This window comes from Anabrus simplex, chromosome 7, assembly GCF_040414725.1.
Source record: "Anabrus simplex isolate iqAnaSimp1 chromosome 7, ASM4041472v1, whole genome shotgun sequence".
Taxonomy (NCBI): Eukaryota; Metazoa; Arthropoda; class Insecta; order Orthoptera; family Tettigoniidae; genus Anabrus; species Anabrus simplex.
In genome coordinates, this window is record NC_090271.1 from 50,192,413 (window position 1) to 50,210,327 (window position 17,915).

At 36.9% G+C, this 17,915-nt stretch overlaps 1 protein-coding gene across 2 annotated transcripts in view; it reads left to right on the forward strand.

Moving 5' to 3' along the window:
- The window catches only part of LOC136877228 (probable ATP-dependent RNA helicase DHX35), a 253,925-nt gene that overhangs the window by 149,938 nt on the left and 86,072 nt on the right, over positions 1-17,915 (forward strand). For both annotated transcript variants that reach the window (XM_067151082.2, XM_067151083.2), the window contains exons 5-6: positions 1,554-1,694; positions 7,884-8,046. In XM_067151082.2, coding sequence (XP_067007183.1) covers positions 1,554-1,694; positions 7,884-8,046 — 304 coding nt within the window. The remainder of the gene's footprint in view (positions 1-1,553; positions 1,695-7,883; positions 8,047-17,915) is intronic.

Consider the following 17,915-nt stretch of genomic DNA (forward strand, 5'->3'; position numbering starts at 1 on the left):
ATTTCCAGACTCTGACTTCCAATTTTCACAGTGCCCTTTTCCCTCACATCATCATAGTCTTGCTTTTCTCTGTTCTGATGTTCATAAATTCTCTCTGTCCTAAATTGTAGAAATTGTTGAGTGTGATACACACAATTCCTTCATGACGCTGACATTTGTTTCTCCATTTTGTAATTGCTACATTACTTGTGACTTTTCTTCAGTATTAAACACTTCCCCTATCTTTTGCAACATCTTCATAGTGATGCTTGCCTTGACTATTTAACAGACAGACTGATTTGAAATCTACAATGTACTGAAAACAAAAATCACAGGAGTAGAACCAGCTTTTGGATGGCTTGGCCGTGTGCATTTGCAGAGTTTCACCCAGATGTGCCATTTGGTCTTGTCATTTGGATTGGCATGCCCCTCCGAGACTCTGCCTAGCAGCGGCAGACCAACTGCATGGTTCCGTTGTCTTAGCAAATATGAATTGGTAACCTGCTAAAGGAGAAGTGAATTCTCCGTTTTCAAAAACATGTACTCCCCGTGGAGATACAATTCCAAAAATGTCTTTCATGGCTGCAGATCTGAAAATCATGGGAATAGAACCAGAACTACAGCCTAACCATCCAAAAGCTGGTTCTATTCCCATGATGTTTAGATCTGCGGCTATGAAAGCCACTTTTGGAACTGAGAACAAAAGTTTGAAAATAAGCTTTACATTGTTGTCAGCAATCCCAAAACACATAACAAACAAAAATCAGCATTGGACATTATAGTCGATACATTTCTCTGAAAATTTGATAAAAATGTGCAGTTTCATACAATATGTCATAATAAGCGATATCATACTAAGCAATTTTTAAAATACAGTTTTTATATAGGATTTAGATGGGACCATTAGATTTCGCCATTATAGCCAATACATTATTAAAAGCGATGTTGCAATGAACTGTTTTTATTGTATATTTAATTCATTTATCCATCGCCACCAGAAACTCCTCTGGGTGGCCAGATAATGCTCATAGAGGGCATGTCTGGATGATATGCAGAACAGTCTGTCGTTCAACACAACAATCATATCTGAGAGAGGATTCCGATTTATACAAATATCTTACATAGTTTGTCTGTACTCTGTTAAGGACAGACCAGATCATTCAATGTTCTTGAAAACACAGTGGCCTGGTTGAGCTGCTCCGTACCTTTGTCTATCGGTCTGTTATACTGACTCCTTTGTTACCATTGGTCTATGTGCTTTGTATTGGAGGACAGTGCAATTGAAGCCTATTCTTATTGCTGGTGGGGTTGTCTTCATGAACAGGAAGCTCAGGGTCAGTAATTACTTTTGTAAACTCCCTTATGAGAGCACATTCAAGCCTCAGAGATGTGGGTGCTATATCACAAAGAAAGAGCAGCTAGAAATTTGTGTGTTCCTAAGTATGCTGGGATATTGAACATGGTCTGCTTAATCCATAAGTATCACATAACAGCCAAGTGAGAGCTGTATGTATGAGATTGCTGCTCTTCTTTTTATATTTTTTGTAACTTTTTTTTCTTCCATTGATTGACAGTACATGACAGAGGGCATTCTACTGATGGAGATGATGGCTGATCCCTTATTACGCAAATATTGTGTGATCATGTTGGATGAAGTACATGAACAAACTCTCTTCACTGACATTATCATGGGCCTCCTTAAGAAAATCCTCAGGGTAAGTGTTTTAGAATAATTTGTACAGTATTAATTGATAATATTAAATCTGTTGGTGGGTACATGATTTGGTTCATGTAGCTGTGAGCTTGCATTTAGGATATGGCAGATTTGATTGCATTTGTCTTCAGCCTTGATGATAGTTGTCTGGTACTTTCTATTGTGTCTTTACATCTTCACACCCTTTAACAATCTCACTGCACTGAATACGGGAGATAATATGATCCACCTTGACATTACTATACAAAAAATCTAAATAATAATAATAATGTTATTTGCGTAATGTCCCACTAACTACCTCTACAGTTTTTTGAGACGCCGAGGTGCCAGAATTTTGTCCCGCAGGAGTTCTTTTATGAGCCAGTAAATATACTGACACGAGGCTGATGTATTTGAGCATCTTCAAATACCACCAGACAGAGCCAGGATCAAACCTGCTAAGTTGGGGTCAAAAGGCCGGTGCCTCAACCGTCTGAGCCACTCAGCCCGGCACATATTCTCTAATAGTACTGTACATATTTCAAGAAAACATCATTCTCTTCTTCATTAAAAAAAGTATTTACCAAAATCAAATGACTTTATTTCAATGACAAATTAATTAGACATTCAACTATTACTTAATAACAAACAATGGAAATACAGCTATTACATCTTCAAAGACCTTAAGCTAATAAAAGGTTTCACTCATATAACATTGTACATTTGTTCTTTAGTATGTTGTTTTTGCTAATTAACCACTCAAGCCGGTTTGAGGTGTACGTGTACGGACCTACAAAACATAAGCCAGGAGCGGGTTGACGTATACCTGTGCGGACTAGTCCAGCGAGGTTGTAGATGCACATATGCGTACCATCCGTTGGTTATCAACGTGAACTTTTAGTACAGCTCGCAGCACAGGGTATCATTCTATGCAGGGGAGTATCTTCTACTGTAATGCAGCATTGTGTTGGCATAAAAAGAATGTGTTTCATCAATGTCGATCGTTTTAAACAACATGGCGGTGTCCTTGCATGGTCTGTATTTATCTAATGCAGCTCTTGAATGCATATTAAGTGGAAGTATTGATAAGAATAATCCAAGTGATAATGAAAGTGTTAGTGATGATGATTATGCACAGTAGGAAATTACGTCCTATGTACATAATGATAGTAATATAAGTGAATGCTCACCCGAGTGGTCATAGACCCCTGTTGATTCAAATTTTATTCCAACGAGAAGGTATTTAGGCATTTTTTTTACTTTGCATGCCACCTTTTTGTATGTAGATACATCTGCATGATACAAACTTTATCCACTTATTTTGAACAAAATCAGACAAGTCGTTTAGAAGTTACAGCAATGTTTGTGACAGCATGTACAATTGTGATATTTTCCTAAAATTTATTACTGCTTTAGGGTAAAACTTGCCCAACTTTTAATACCAGCTTCAAGGGTTAAAATAATGATAGTTGTTGACCCATTCTTCTGCAGGACTGTGAATGTAGGTAAGCTGTGGCTTGCAATGTATTGCTGGTAACAGAAAAGTAGTAGGGTTGCAACATCTTGGTTCTGATTGGAAGAGTGTTCAAAACCTTGATAGGGAGAAAGTTTGAAGACTCATTATTATTTAATCTTCTGTTTTCTTTTCTTAAACATAATGAGTTTGCCACTTTAAACAAGTTTTCTTCTGCCAAAATTTCATTCAAATTTAAGTTACTATTGTGGCTACTCCAACCACTACTCTTATACCTTCATATCTTCCACACAATATAAATAACATTTGTTTGAGCGCCAGTTGCTTTTTTAAGAAAAACAACAAAATTCGGTAGAGCATACCTCTTATATCAATTATCTCAAGGCGTGAGGTGATAAACTCACATATCTGGCAATATACAGGGATATGGATCAGGACAATATTAAATTACTGTTGCATTTCCACAATTGAGGATTGTACATGGAACTGGAATCACTTATTATAATTAAAATAAAACTGAGTTTATGGCTATAATTTACGTCACAATGAACAATCATTGACGTCTTTTAATTTAACAAAAGAAATATATCGTGAGATTTGCGGTACTAAGAAAAGGAAAATTTAATCTAAACAAAAAAAGCTATTGGCATGAACTTGAAGTGCGATGTGATATTGCCGCTGATTACACTCTTCTTCATGTTATGAATGCATAACATGTCTGATGCTTTAATTACCTGTTGTCTGCATACACCGCTGTTGAACTTGAAATTCTTGGGAAAACCTGTGAGCTGAAGTTGGGAGCCGTCTGCTGTTATCTTCTTATATAACAAGGAGTTGGCCTACATACCATGTACGCGTGTAGGGAGTTCCAGTGTAATTACGTCCACTCAATATATTATAAATAATTGGAAAATATTATTGAAACATCTTGTGAAGTCCATCCTCACAAGAAGATGATGTTTCTTTATCAGCATAGTACCCGTCTCTGCTCGGATACAACCACCACTTGTAGACCTCGTCGATCTCGATTATTACAAGACCTCTTGAAAACACAACTCTTAGCTCTGACCATCACACTAAGACCACTTCTTCCATTTGATACATCAGACTGTTACATATGATCTCCACAATGTGAACTGAATACTATGAACTGAGTAGATATGAACTGAGTACCTCTCCCCACCATAGCATCAACTTATATCACCTCGCGATGACGACTCATCTCCCTACTCACTGTCCATCCCTTCCACTTCAACATACAGTAGCTGGCGAATACTGACACTTGGTCGCAATCACGTGCCCACGCACTGATGTCATCAGTCAAGTGTTGTCTAAGCGTACCCAAGCGGCTTGAGAATGACTAAGCTGAATGCGTCACCGGAAAATCTACTTGCACAGTTAAACATAGCCTCGATTGCAAAATACTATGCCAGCTCATCCAGCCAGAGTTACAAGCCACAGCATTACAATATGAAACCAACAAATCTCACTTACTACAATACAGAATAATTACAAATAAATTTCACTTAACCTATGATTAAATACAATAATATATGTGATACCTAATTATTACAGTCTAAATGATGAGAAACAGAATATATAAAATCTAATGAATCGGGTTAATAATAATAATAATAATAATAATAATAATAATAATAATAATAATAATAATAATAATAATAATAATAATAATAATAATAAATACTGAATGGAATCTGTAACCCTGTTGTACGGTTACACTATTACTTATTTTTCTGATGAGTAGTTAAACAGTTTCTCCAAGATATTGATGAAATTCCCTTTCTGTACTGTGTACAGTAATTTCATGCTCTTTTCTATATTTGTATAGCTATGATTGTTACTATGCATATCTTCACACTTAGCCGAATATCTTCTGTGTTTCATTGCATTCATGCGTTTATATTAGACTTCTTTGTGATTGTCCGATGTACTATTTTTGATATTCCTGACAGGTCATGATATAAACACCTGATCTATGATGTTGACCGACTCTATTAACTTTGTGTGAATTAAATAAGATTTTTTTATTATTATTGTTAATTCTACAAGCTATTTTAAATTCATGTTTAAAAAAAATTAGATAATTCATATGAGATTTATTTTTATAAGTGAGCACTGCAAAATTTATTTTCTCTTTCTGATGTCTGTTATCATTTATAGTTATTGTAATGTCCAAATAATATACTTTTGTAATATATTTATTCATTTTGACACCAATATTTGTTTGCCAAAGGACACAGCATTGCTGACAAGTTCTTTAAGAAAATAACTGAATTGTTGGTTTCGTAAACAAAATATCAATGGACTCAAGAATATGAATATTTTTTTATGCTTCCAGGAGGAAATTAAATATTATGTTTTCCATACAAATGGTTCTGCATTATTGCCACTGAGAATTTTATAATCGTGGTAACAATTTTGTCTTGAATATTTCTGCCCAGTCTGTACGATTGCCACCATTTGACAAGATTTCTGGGAATGGTCCCTCTAGCACCCAGAAGCAGTCCTCTTACTCGTATGTTCCTGCCACTGTAGGCTCTCTGGAAGTAGGGTATTGTTGGCTCATGTATATCCTGTTTTCCTTTATCTATATCATCTGGCTAGAAAACAAGAGTCTTCAAACCTTATCATAGGGTCAATGATTTCTGCTTTGTTTTGTTTCTGATTGTTGGCAGTTATATCATTACGACAGTTACTTCCACCTTCTGCTATACAGTGGACTTCATGAACCTCAAGGCTTTTCACTTTGAGACTGCTTGCTAATAAAGATCTCACAGTGTTATGACACATAATGCAAAGTAACTCTCCCTGGGGGCAACTCCTGAGCACATGGGGTAGGGTTTCATACTCACTGCAGTGCCTTGTGCTCGTAGAATGTCCAGGTAGAGTAGAGTGCGCACTAGGGTGACCATTGCCATCATTTTCAGCAAGTCTCTCCATTCTGAGGATGACAGCTCATTGCATTTCACCACCCATGAGTTGGTAGGTGGTACCAAGGCAAATAATGGAACCCCTCTCACTTTGTGTGAGTAGTTACTCCAATTGCTTCACTCATATAATTTCTCGGATTGTCTTAACACTCTTGTATCTGTCGTCAGTACTTATCTCTAGCTCTGAGGAGCAGTGATTACTGATGATGTTATAATCTCTCTGGCAGCATGAACATTAGGTTTGTGGTCGATGTTTAATTAGTTATTGGAGATATGCTTCCCACATCACACGAAGTATAGACAAGCCTTTATATTTGTTGCCTGTGTACAATATACTGTTAGATGTGTCACTTGGTAGCTGAAGAATTTCCTTCATTGCACTCTTGATTAAATTGTCTGCTTTGATTAAATATTTCTTGGGAATTTTCTCTACAGATGGTGATTGAAAAGGGTATATTAAACTAATTTATAACAGTTAATTTTTGTTGTGGTTCCAGATAATGGGAGGCAGCAGGCTTGTCCAAATTACTTCTTAGATGTTCTAAAGTTTGGTTTTCATTGAATATCAGCATCTTATTTATTGAAGGATGCACCCACATATTTAACTTCATCATCACTGCTGATCTGGGTCTATCTCTTGCAGCATATTGATGGTGCTTGTGACCAAGATTGAGGCTGCTTCTTTGTCATTTCCAACAATTGCTATATCATAGTGAAACATAATTCAGTTATTGGATCTGTATCAGGAGTTAATTTGAAACCATAAGTTTCAACAACTTTTTCTTCAGTGTTGTCATTAAGTATGTCGTTAATACCCCAGTCAAATAAAACAATGATATTGGATCTCCTTGCATCACTCACCAGGTTTTAATTCTTTCCCAAGGAGTTAATTTGAAACCATAAGTTTCAACAACTTTTTCTTCAGTGTTGTCATTAAGTATGTCGTTAATACCCCAGTCAAATAAAACAATGATATTGGATCTCCTTGCATCACTCACCAGGTTTTAATTCTTTCCCAATGATAATAACAAATACATCATTGACGTATCTCAATCACATACTCAGTCCCTGTATTTTATTATACTTGATTCTAAGAAATCCACATAAATGTTTGCCGTTATACCGAATGCCAGTGAACCCATAGTAGCCAAGCCCTTACTTTGTTTATAAATGTTATTATTAAAAACAAAATAATTATTATCCAATGTAAAAGTTAGAATTGTAATTAATTCTTCTATTTCCACTTTATTTAGCTCACTGTGCGTGTCAAATTCTCGTAAAATTTCTGTTGTTTCAGAAACGGGTATATTAGAGTACATGTCCTTAATATCGAAACTATGAACTGTTTTTATCATTTGTTAATTTAACATCTCTGGTCCTATTACAAAAGTCAGTCGTATTATTAAGCGTAGTTGTAGATTAAAATTTAAAGTGCTTTTTCAGAAATATTCGTATAAATTTTGCTGCCTTGTATGTTGGGGCTATTTCTGACATTTGTTATTGGTCTGATGGGAATGTGTTCTTTTCTTGATGAATTTTTGGTAATGCTCGCAAAACAGGTAGACCTGAGTTCATGTTTATTAATATTTTTTAACTTCATACCTTGTTTTTAAGCCTAAAGAAGGCTCGAAGAGGCTGAAATATGTACCTTTCATGTCTTAATTCTTAAAATTTCTTTCAGATATATTTGTGTATCGACTATGTTGGGCCTTTTATTTGTATATTTTCTTATACATTGTTCTTTTTTGTCATAATTTGACATCATACTTATTTTTTTATGCTACAGAAACAGAAAAGATTGAGAATAGTTGTGTCATCTGCCACTGTTGATGCTGAGCAGATAAAAAATTTCTTCAATCAAAACTCGACTAATGACCCCAGCAAAGATACGGCAGTGATCATGAGTGTGGAGGGCCGTCTTTATCCTGTAGATGTGTTCTATATTAAGGGTATGGTTCTTATTTATTTATTATTTAACATATGAACTTGTAAATTACAACTCAACTAAACTAAGTACGTCCACATCCATATAACAGTACTTGGAAAGATTACCGGCAAGTATCTAAATAGCAAATATTTTTTATAGGTTCGTATGTCGCCAACTGAAACTCTTCCGGGTCACATGGAAATGCTCATGATATGTTGCACAATGTGACATTCAACATCGTAATCACAGCTGGGTAAGGTGTCAAACCCCGTTTATGCAAAAAGTTGGCACATCTTCCACAGATTCTATAAAAGACGGACCATATCATAGGATGTTGTTCAAAATCTGGTTGCCTGATTGAGATGCAGGGCAACTGCTCTTTCATATTTTTTACCATTGGTCTGTTACACTCACTCCGTTATTATTCATAGTCTAAGAGGTTTGTAATGCTCGCCTACTAACAAGGAGAGGCCAGATGCTGCGTCCAACCAATTTCAGCGAGCTTCAATGGACCTGTTGCGGGTACACTCAATAGTAACTCATGTATAAGGGTTTAAGTCAATACGCTTCCGTTTTGGGGGGGGGGAAGGTCGAATGTCATGGTGCAGGATCCACTTCAGACCAAGTGGAGGTGATAGAACACTAAAGGCGAACACATTTCACTTGAACATGTTAGGTCCGCAACCTGATAATTTCCGAAAAACTGATGAATCTCCAATTCCAATGCAATGCATATATGCTTCGAAGACGTGAGTTTGAGACTCGTCTCAGCTATATTTCTTGTGCAAAATAAATTAATATTTGACGGAACGTGAAGATAAAAAGGTGAACAAAAATATTATGCAAATTACATTACACTTTTTTTTCTACCTGAAATCTGAGCCAGTGTTATGGCCTCTGCAGCTCTTTTTGTGAGGATGGGAGCATATTGACCTTGAGCTGATGTATCTTGACCAAATATGGCTTCATCGGGCTCATGAAATGGTTGTTTATTTCTTTTTTGGCCCTATTAATGACAGATGGCACTCCGCGCACATATCGATCAGAAATGTATTTCTTTCTTGCCTTACCTTGACCTTTTGTTTTTCTTGACTTGACACTCTGTATTTTGTTGTAAATGAAAATGGAGGCTGTTTTAATTGGGACAGCATTCTTAGCTTATAAAGGCTACTTCAATCATTTTAAATACGATACGCCGAGCTCTTGCCTACTCCAGGCGATTGATTTTATTCATATATCCGCAAGACTCGAGGTAATGATATTCTTAATTGTGCGATAGGTTAGTATTAGTGGTTCGTACCCTACTGAGTCTTTTATTTTGAAACGATTGATCATAAGTATTCTCAGGATGTGCATTGATTCCATATTTTCATGGAATTTTATGGCTCAAGCCTGATTCCTTTTGGTTTTGTTTTACGAGTGATTTACTTCCCTTGAATGATAATAGCAATGATTAGTGGCATGCGTCCCTTATGCTATCCATGCGGCGGAGTGGATCCTGTGTGTGTTTTGAGACCGTGGTACGAAATGCATATGTGGGAGTGATATAATCGCTGGAACCTAGAGGTCTTGATTTTGATGTTATAATTGTTTGCCGTATCCACTTCATGTCAGCACAAGAGTCTGTACTGTATGGGGATGTTTGGGCAACTTGTGTTGGTGAGATTTCGTAAAAGGCCTCTGATAGTAGACCCTTCACAGTGGTCTTTTATTCTGACCAGGCTATTGAACGTTTGGCATCCTGGTTTACTTGTAGTGGTAAGTGTAGGTGATGTGTTGTCACCGAGGTATTGCTCTTTTCACGGTTTTCAATTTTGGGTCTGCAAAAGCGTGCGTGTGTGATGGAGGTTTTATATGGGACGTATACCGCTGTTTGGATCCCCTCAATTTTATTTGAAAGTTAGTTTAATCTGTATTGCTGGCACATATCGCCATTTTATTGGTTTGTTCTTAAGATTTGTTTATTATTTTCCATTAATTATTCTTTACTTCAGGAAACTATGACAACATGCTTATTTATCCTAGTAAGACTTCCATTTTCTCCGTGTTCTGCGCATGCTTATTTGTTCTTTCGGTCATACCTTTATGTCAGTTATGTGTTTTATTCTGTTGTTCCTTGGGATTTCCTGGGGGATTGTTAGCAAGAAAATAATGTTCTACCATGTTTTGTGGAAAAGATTTAAAAAAAGGGGAGATATTTATCTTTGACTAAGAGTTAAGTCTGTAAAAATGCAAAAGGTCCACGGTTTTGGTTCAATCCTGTCAAACATACCTTATAAACAGAATTACCACAAACGTAAAACATATCATGTAACATATTACATAATGCATTTAAACCAGTATGGTTGTTCAGCTTTGGCTAGAGGTCTACAGAACTGTTTTCGAGGATATTGCTGTGAGTAATCTCCAATTAATATTATAATTGACATTCATGTTTTTTCTTATGAGGGTCATAAATTCATTTTATTTCTATGATTTAAAAAAACATTGACTTAATTTTAATTCTTGTTGATGTTATTGACCTGATTGCCTCATTTGCTTATTTTCTTTGGCTTACGGGGCTCAGGTTCAGCTCCAGACTATTTCTGTCTGATCCGGACGGATCCATTGGATAACTTGTATTTCTTTTGGGCATAAACTGTTCTTACGTTTCCACTGCACGGCGTTTTCTGCTTAGTATATGATAATTATTGAAGTTACCTCAATAGTCTTTCTCTGATATTTTATTGAGTAAGCAGGGAATGGAAGATAGGAAAACTTAAAGGGTCCACCTTTTCAATACAAAAAATGTTGGCTGATGATGACGCCAAATAGCGTCGAAACTAGTTCCAAGTGCAAATACATGTTATAAATAAACTATAACATTTTTTGTATTGAAAAGGTGGACCCTTTAAGTTTTCCTATCTTCCATTCTCAGTTCAAGAAGCTATACACCTGCTGAATTGTTCCTTGGCAGGATTATCACTGACCCACTACTTCTTCAGTGGGACATCGAGTACTTGTCAGAAGGATCTCACCGTCTTGGCATGAAGGAAAAATGGGCAACAGCAGTTAAAAATCTAAAAAAAAAAGAAAGGCACAGCAACGTGTTGAAAAAAATTCAACAAAGGAAGAAAACCTGTACCTTTTAAAATAGGAGATTTGGTAATGGTCAAAATATATCCTACAAGTTGTGCTGTAAATGAAATCAGTGCCAAAATTTGTCAGTGTTGGGCAGGACCTAAGGAAATTGTAGATTTTCTTAGCCCGGTGTCGGTAAGACTAAGAGACTTGAGTAAAACTCTTTCAAGAATACAATTATTGTGTCCACCTATTCAATACAAATATATTTTTTAGTAATCGAAACCGACTTTCAACCTATTAGGTCGTGTTACGTACACTTAGTACGTGTTGAAGAGATGTAAAGTACAGAACAAAAATGGCCAACCAGACACCAGTGGTATCCGAACCCACAACCTCCCGATTTCACCCCGGAGCAACCGACGAGAAATCGGGAGGTTTACATCTCTTCAATTAAGATAATTCATCACCTCTAGGATGATAAAGTTTCAAATGTGAGGCCCTGGTAATTTTACGATTACTCAAGTCTACAAGTAAGTAATCTCATTTTGTTCTGTATTGAAGATACAATAAGTAAAACTCTTTCAAGAATACAATTATTCTATTTGTTCACAAATTCTGGCAAAGTTAATGTACTTATTGTATGTATTGTACATATTGTAAACTATGTAAAAAGCATAAGACCATTGTATTTAGTATTAAGTTAAGTTTACTATTAAGTTCCTATGTTTATAGATTTAAGTCTTGACCTAAGATTAGTATTAGGCTGAAGATGCCCGTAACTAGGTAACATGGTCAGTACTATTGGCCATAGGATGTTGAAGATACTTGGAATTTATATGCACTGATGTCCTAAAAGAAATGCCATCAGTTTTAAAGGAAACTCGTAAACCGAGGGGACACTCTTTGAAATAAGACTATGAAATGCATGCTTTGGATCACAGATGTATATACCTGTATATAGATATTATTGATGTTTAGGTTAAATTTAGATATAAATGTCTTAATTTGTAGTACACATGCGTGCGTAATTAGTTTTAAGTTTTTTTACTCCTATGTAAAAATGAGTTCTTCCTGTCTGATCACCAGGAAAGAACTCTATGTTAATTTGAGGTAGAAAATAAAGTTCACTGCAGTTTGCCTGATATTTTTATTCGCATTTTATCTTCACGTTCCCTCAAATAATTTATTTTGTACAAAAGATATAGCTACGACTATACTCAACAAAGGAAAAAATTCTATTGGTTCTAATATCTTGTAATATACTCGAACTCACATCGTTGAGGTTCGCAGACAAGTTCACTGACCACTTGACCACTGCTCCAGTTGCCTGTGCTGTAACTCTCCAAGTATATACCGGTAAGCATTTCATTGGAATCGGGGATTCATCAGTTTTTCGGAAATTATTAGGTTGCAGACTTGACATGTTTAAAAAAATGTATTCACCTTTTAGTGTTCTATCACCTCCACTTGGTTGGAAATGGATCCTTGTGTCATGATATTTATTCTCAATTTTTTCAAAAACGAAAACGTATTGACCTAAACCCTTATACATGAGTTACTGTTGAGTGTCCCCCAACAGGTACTTGAAAGCTCGTTGAATTCTGTTGGACACAGGGTCTGGCCTCTCCTTGTAAGATCAAGAAAAAAACTCTACTTTGCCATCATTTATGCCCTGTGCTCCTCTCCAGTATCATCGCTTTCCCGTCAGCTATCTTCCGCCACTACTACACGACTAATGGCCAGCCTGTCTCTGCGTCACCCTGACATCACTATTCTAGAACAAAGACCTCATCTTTTGGTAGTGTTTTCTGAACTATCTACTATAAAAACCTGCCACCGAGCTCGATAGCTGCAGTCGCTTAAGTGCGGCCAGTATCCAGAAATTGGGAGATAGTTGGTTCGAACCCCACTGTCGGCAGCCCTGAAGATGGTTTTCCGTGGTCCCCCATTTTCACACCAGGCAAATGCTGGGCCTGTACCTTAATTAAGGCCATGGCCACTTTCTTCCCATTCCTACACCTTTCATATCCCATCGTCGCCATAAAACTTATCTGTGTCAGTGCGACGTTAAAGAAAACACCAAATCCACCAGGCAATTAGTCCACTTTTGACTCCAGTCTGGTTTGGAGGGCTGCACTGCGTATAATAACACATCTGATTTTATTCCCGGCCATCAGGGTGTTTACTCTGTGTTTCACTGGGTGAGCAAAGAGACATATATTTGCTTTATAATGGTACTTGTTTCCCAGAGCCCTTCAGGCTGCACACTTCAGGGATTCTCTGGCTGTGTTTATCTGCTCCAGTAGCCATGGACTGTTTACGAGGTTTGAACTTTAACGAGTAACTGAATGTAAGGAGGTGTGAGTTATAATTTTTGCCTATTCAGTCAATGTTTATTGCAAATTATTCTTCAGACTGTTCTTGGAAAACAGAATAAATTTAATGCACAGGATGCTTCTTCTTGTTCTTTATCTGCCCATGCTCCCTTCCTCTCCTGTTAATAGGGTTCGGCATTTTCTTTAAATATTCACGAAAGTATGTCATTTAATCTACCCTTTTGAGGGAAAATTGTAATTTGCTCTTTAACTATAGTGGTCTTTGGTGAGAAGTACCTTTTGAAATCTTAATGTATTTATATTGTGGTTAGATCACGCTGTATTTGTAATCATCAAAAGCTGTTAACAATTTGTTAATACACGATTGTTAACTTGTAATTTATGCTTTGAACTTGTGTCCTCTGTTGTTCTTTCGCTGTGTTGTTATTTTGATTAATTTAAATATATATTTAAAACTGAATGTTAAAATTGGGTTTCCCTTTGCTTTATCCTTTTTTTTTTCTCCTTCATTTGTACTTACCATAGACACCCTCTAATTTCCCAGCAGCTGCCAATCAAAATTCAGTGATAGGATGATAGACGAGTGACCTGATTTGATTATCATAAGTAAAGCCTACCAGCCCAATTTATGAGTTTGCAGTTCATTGATAAGCTGTTACTTAATCATGTACTTATTATTTTATTTTTATTATTATTATTATTATTATTATTACTACTACTACTACTACTACTACTACTACTACTACTACTACTACTACTACTACTACTACTACTACTACTACTACTTAATCTGGCGACTGACGATCACACCACAGGTTTATTGTGGAGGGCAGTGGCATATAAACCTGTTTCTGTTAATGGTGGGGTTGTCTTCATGAATAAGAAGGTTTGAGTCAGCAGTTATTGTTATCAAGTCCTTTATCCACATCCACTTCACAGAGATGAGTGTGGTGTATGGCTAAGCTCATTGTCTGGTTAAGTTAAATGTTTATGAGCCTGGTGCCAGTACTGTTAATCCAGGCTGTCGAGCAGTATTCTGCCATATGGTACACCAGCGCAAGAGCAGAAGTTCTCAGTTTTATAGCTGACGCACCGCTTATAGCCCCACAGCACAGGTTATTCTTGTTCGGATCTTAATAATAATGTTTATATTGATGGCATAAAACCATGTTACATTGTTGCTAATACGTAACTAAGAAACTTTTACATAAGTCATAAAGGAGAAGTTAGTAATATAAATATCAAATTATCTCCTTATACAGTATTATATGACAAATAGGCTATGTTACCTAATGATTATAATTTTAGTACATTTAATTTTCTAGCTTTTTTCATAAGGTGAGAGTGTGAGCAGTCAAATACATCCAATTTATTCACATTTCACATCATTCTTTGCAATGCACTATGGAAAGCATAGTTTGTTCTGTGCCACTTTGTTACAAAAAGACTGATTTAATCCTCTATACCTAGTGGGAACATAAATGTTCACCTTTTCCATAATTCAGAACGATTTATATGAGAATGGAGTAATTTATAAATGAAACTAATTTTGAAGTTCTCACTTCTTTCCTGAAGAGATTGTAATTCCAGATAGTTTTCCAATTTTTTTATATTCTATGCAGTTGTATGGGATACAAATTCTGTAAGAATAAATATGTAAAAACAAAGTATGTTGGACAGACTCTATCCTAGATATCAAAACAGTATGGTTAGGATTTCATATCTGATTGCAGTATTCTAACAATGGACATACCAATGTTACATGTAAAAGTGAACAAATTGGAAAAAACTCGGGAATACCTTGTAATGCAGCCAAGTCTTTTCAAGGATTTTTTTTACATATCTGATCAGTGTGTTTACCGAAGTTCAGGTATTTGTGAGTAATACTCCTAAGTCATTTATTTGTTCAACAGTACTCACAGGAATTTTGGAATTTAATTTATAATCGAAGGAGATGTTACATTTCTTCTTTAAAAAATGAAGGATTATGTACACTTTTTGTGATTAGGCTTAAACCATTACTTGAACAATAAACTTAAAGTTCATTTAAGTCTTTTTGTAATCTAAGGCAATCAGTATGTGAATCAATTCTTGTAAAGAATTTCACATCATCTGCAAATATTAGGAATTTAGAATCTTGGCAGCTATTTTTGATAAATGCTCTTTGAGTACGTTGTCCTCCAAGACATGAATCACATTAGATATCCCAGGCTTTGTGATAATTTTTTCCACACACAGCCCACGTCTGAAGAGTCCAAGAGCATACTTGTTCTGTGGTGGATCTCCTAATGGTGCCTCTTTTTGTCAGATCAAAGGAAGCAGATGCCATCCTTTCCTCTTAAAATCGGCAGAGATGATCTTTGAATGGTTTATTAACCCTTGGAGGGTCAAGCGGGGTATATTTTGTCCCCCAGCCACATTTTTCAAAGATATTTAACAACAGAGGAGCCTCCGTGGCTCAGACGGCAGCGCATCGTCCTCTCACTGCTGGATACCGTGGTTCAAATCCCGGTCCCTCCATGTGAGATTTGTGCTGGACAAAGCGGAGGCGGGACAGGTTTTTCTCCGGGTACTCCGGTTTTCCCTATCATCTTTCATTTCAGCAACACTCTCCATTCTCATTTAATAGCATCTATCATTCATTAATACATCACTTTGGGAGTGGCAACCCCATCATACTAAGGCCGCGTGCACACCGAGCGCGCTTCACATAGTGTGTCGCGTGTTGCTCAACGTTAAGCGTCACGCTAAACATAACCAGTGCTTTGTTCGTAATCCAGGTGTTCACACCGCCCGCGCTCTGCTGCGCTGAACGCCTATCTTACAGCCAAGCGAAGCGCCAGACAATGCGCAGTGTTGGTTAATTGCTTAGCGTTACCTAGCTGGTTCTGAATCTATGGAAGAAGACTTTATTCATGCAGTGTTTCAAAGAGAAGAAATATGGAACCCAAAACACAAAAACTATAAAAATGTAACTGTTTTGCAAAATAAGTGGACTTAAATATCTTCAACAGTTGTATCGCATTCCTACAGTAAACATATACAGTAATATTACTTCTACTGTCACACTTTACTGGGCTTAACATTGTGACAGGATGTAATTGGGTATGGATTTTAGTGTCGGAAGTGTCCAAGGAGAATTTCGGCTTGCCAGGTGCAGGTCTTTTGAACTGACACCCGTAGATGACCTGCATCATGATGAGGATGAAATGATTATAAATACATACACCCAGCCCCTGTGCCAATACAATTTACTAATTATGATTACAATTCCCGACTCTGCCGGGAATCGAACCCGGGACTCTGTGACCAAAGGCCAGTACAGTAACCATTTAGCCATGTAGCCGGACACTTTGTGAACAAGTGCATATAATTTCCCAGACTCTGTCATATCGGTTTATAATTTTGCCAATGGAGGGTGGTAACATGAAGAATATCACTCTGCAGGCTAGTAGTGGGCTTGGAAGTAAATATTTATGTTTATTAATTATATTTGTCGCACATTTACTCCACTTTTGTTACGATGATTAATTGTGTATGCTAACTGTAACAATATTGCAAAATACTATTTATAATTATTATATAAAGAGCGTGATTTAGCCGGAAATTTAATTTCCACGTGTTTGCTGCACGGTGCTCCTAGATAATTCGGAAAATTAAATTTCTCCCAATACTTCTACTTGACGCCATATTTAAGTTGCAGGGTTTGGAAGGTCAAAGGTATTTTTTTGTCATTCTTAAGTAATCATAAAATTTATCGCAATAAAGTCTTGCATCTCTGTGCAAACGATGGAATTCTCTGAAAGTACCGTAATTCGTTCTTCATTAAATTCATGAACCCACTTTCGATTCTTTTTATTTTAAATTTTAGGTAACTGTTGTCTATCAGTAAACTGTTTCTAGTGTACTTGGATAACGGCATTAGTTTGTGACCACCCTAAAACGCCTCGCACCAAACTAAGCTGAGAGCGCGGCGTAGAGTTTTCGGTGTGAACAGCAAGCACGCCTTGCGCTATGCATAGCATTTCATGCTACACGCGACACACTATGCGAAGCGCGCTCGGTGTGCACGCTGCCTTAGAGCCTGTATATGATTCATTCATTACATCCCTGACCTGGTCACTGACTGGAAAACAGGTTGTAGGTTTTTCATTTAAGAACAGAATGATTTCTGTACATCAGTATTTTTGGTAGGGGCTGCCTGGCTGAGGCGGTAAAGGCATGCTCGGTTCACCCGGAAGGACGTGAGTTCGATTCCCTGTCAGGAGGTTGTAAAATTTAAGAAAGTAGATTTCCACTTCCAGAGGTGCACATGGCCCTGAGGTTCACTCAGCCTACACCAAAAATGAGTACTAGGTTAATTCCTGGGGGCAAAGGCGGCCTGGCGTAGAGCTAACCACTCTACCCCACCAAGTGCCGAGGTTACGGATGGTAGAAGCCTTGACCTTCCACCTCTCCAGGGGCCTTCATAGCCTGTATGGAGATGACTTTG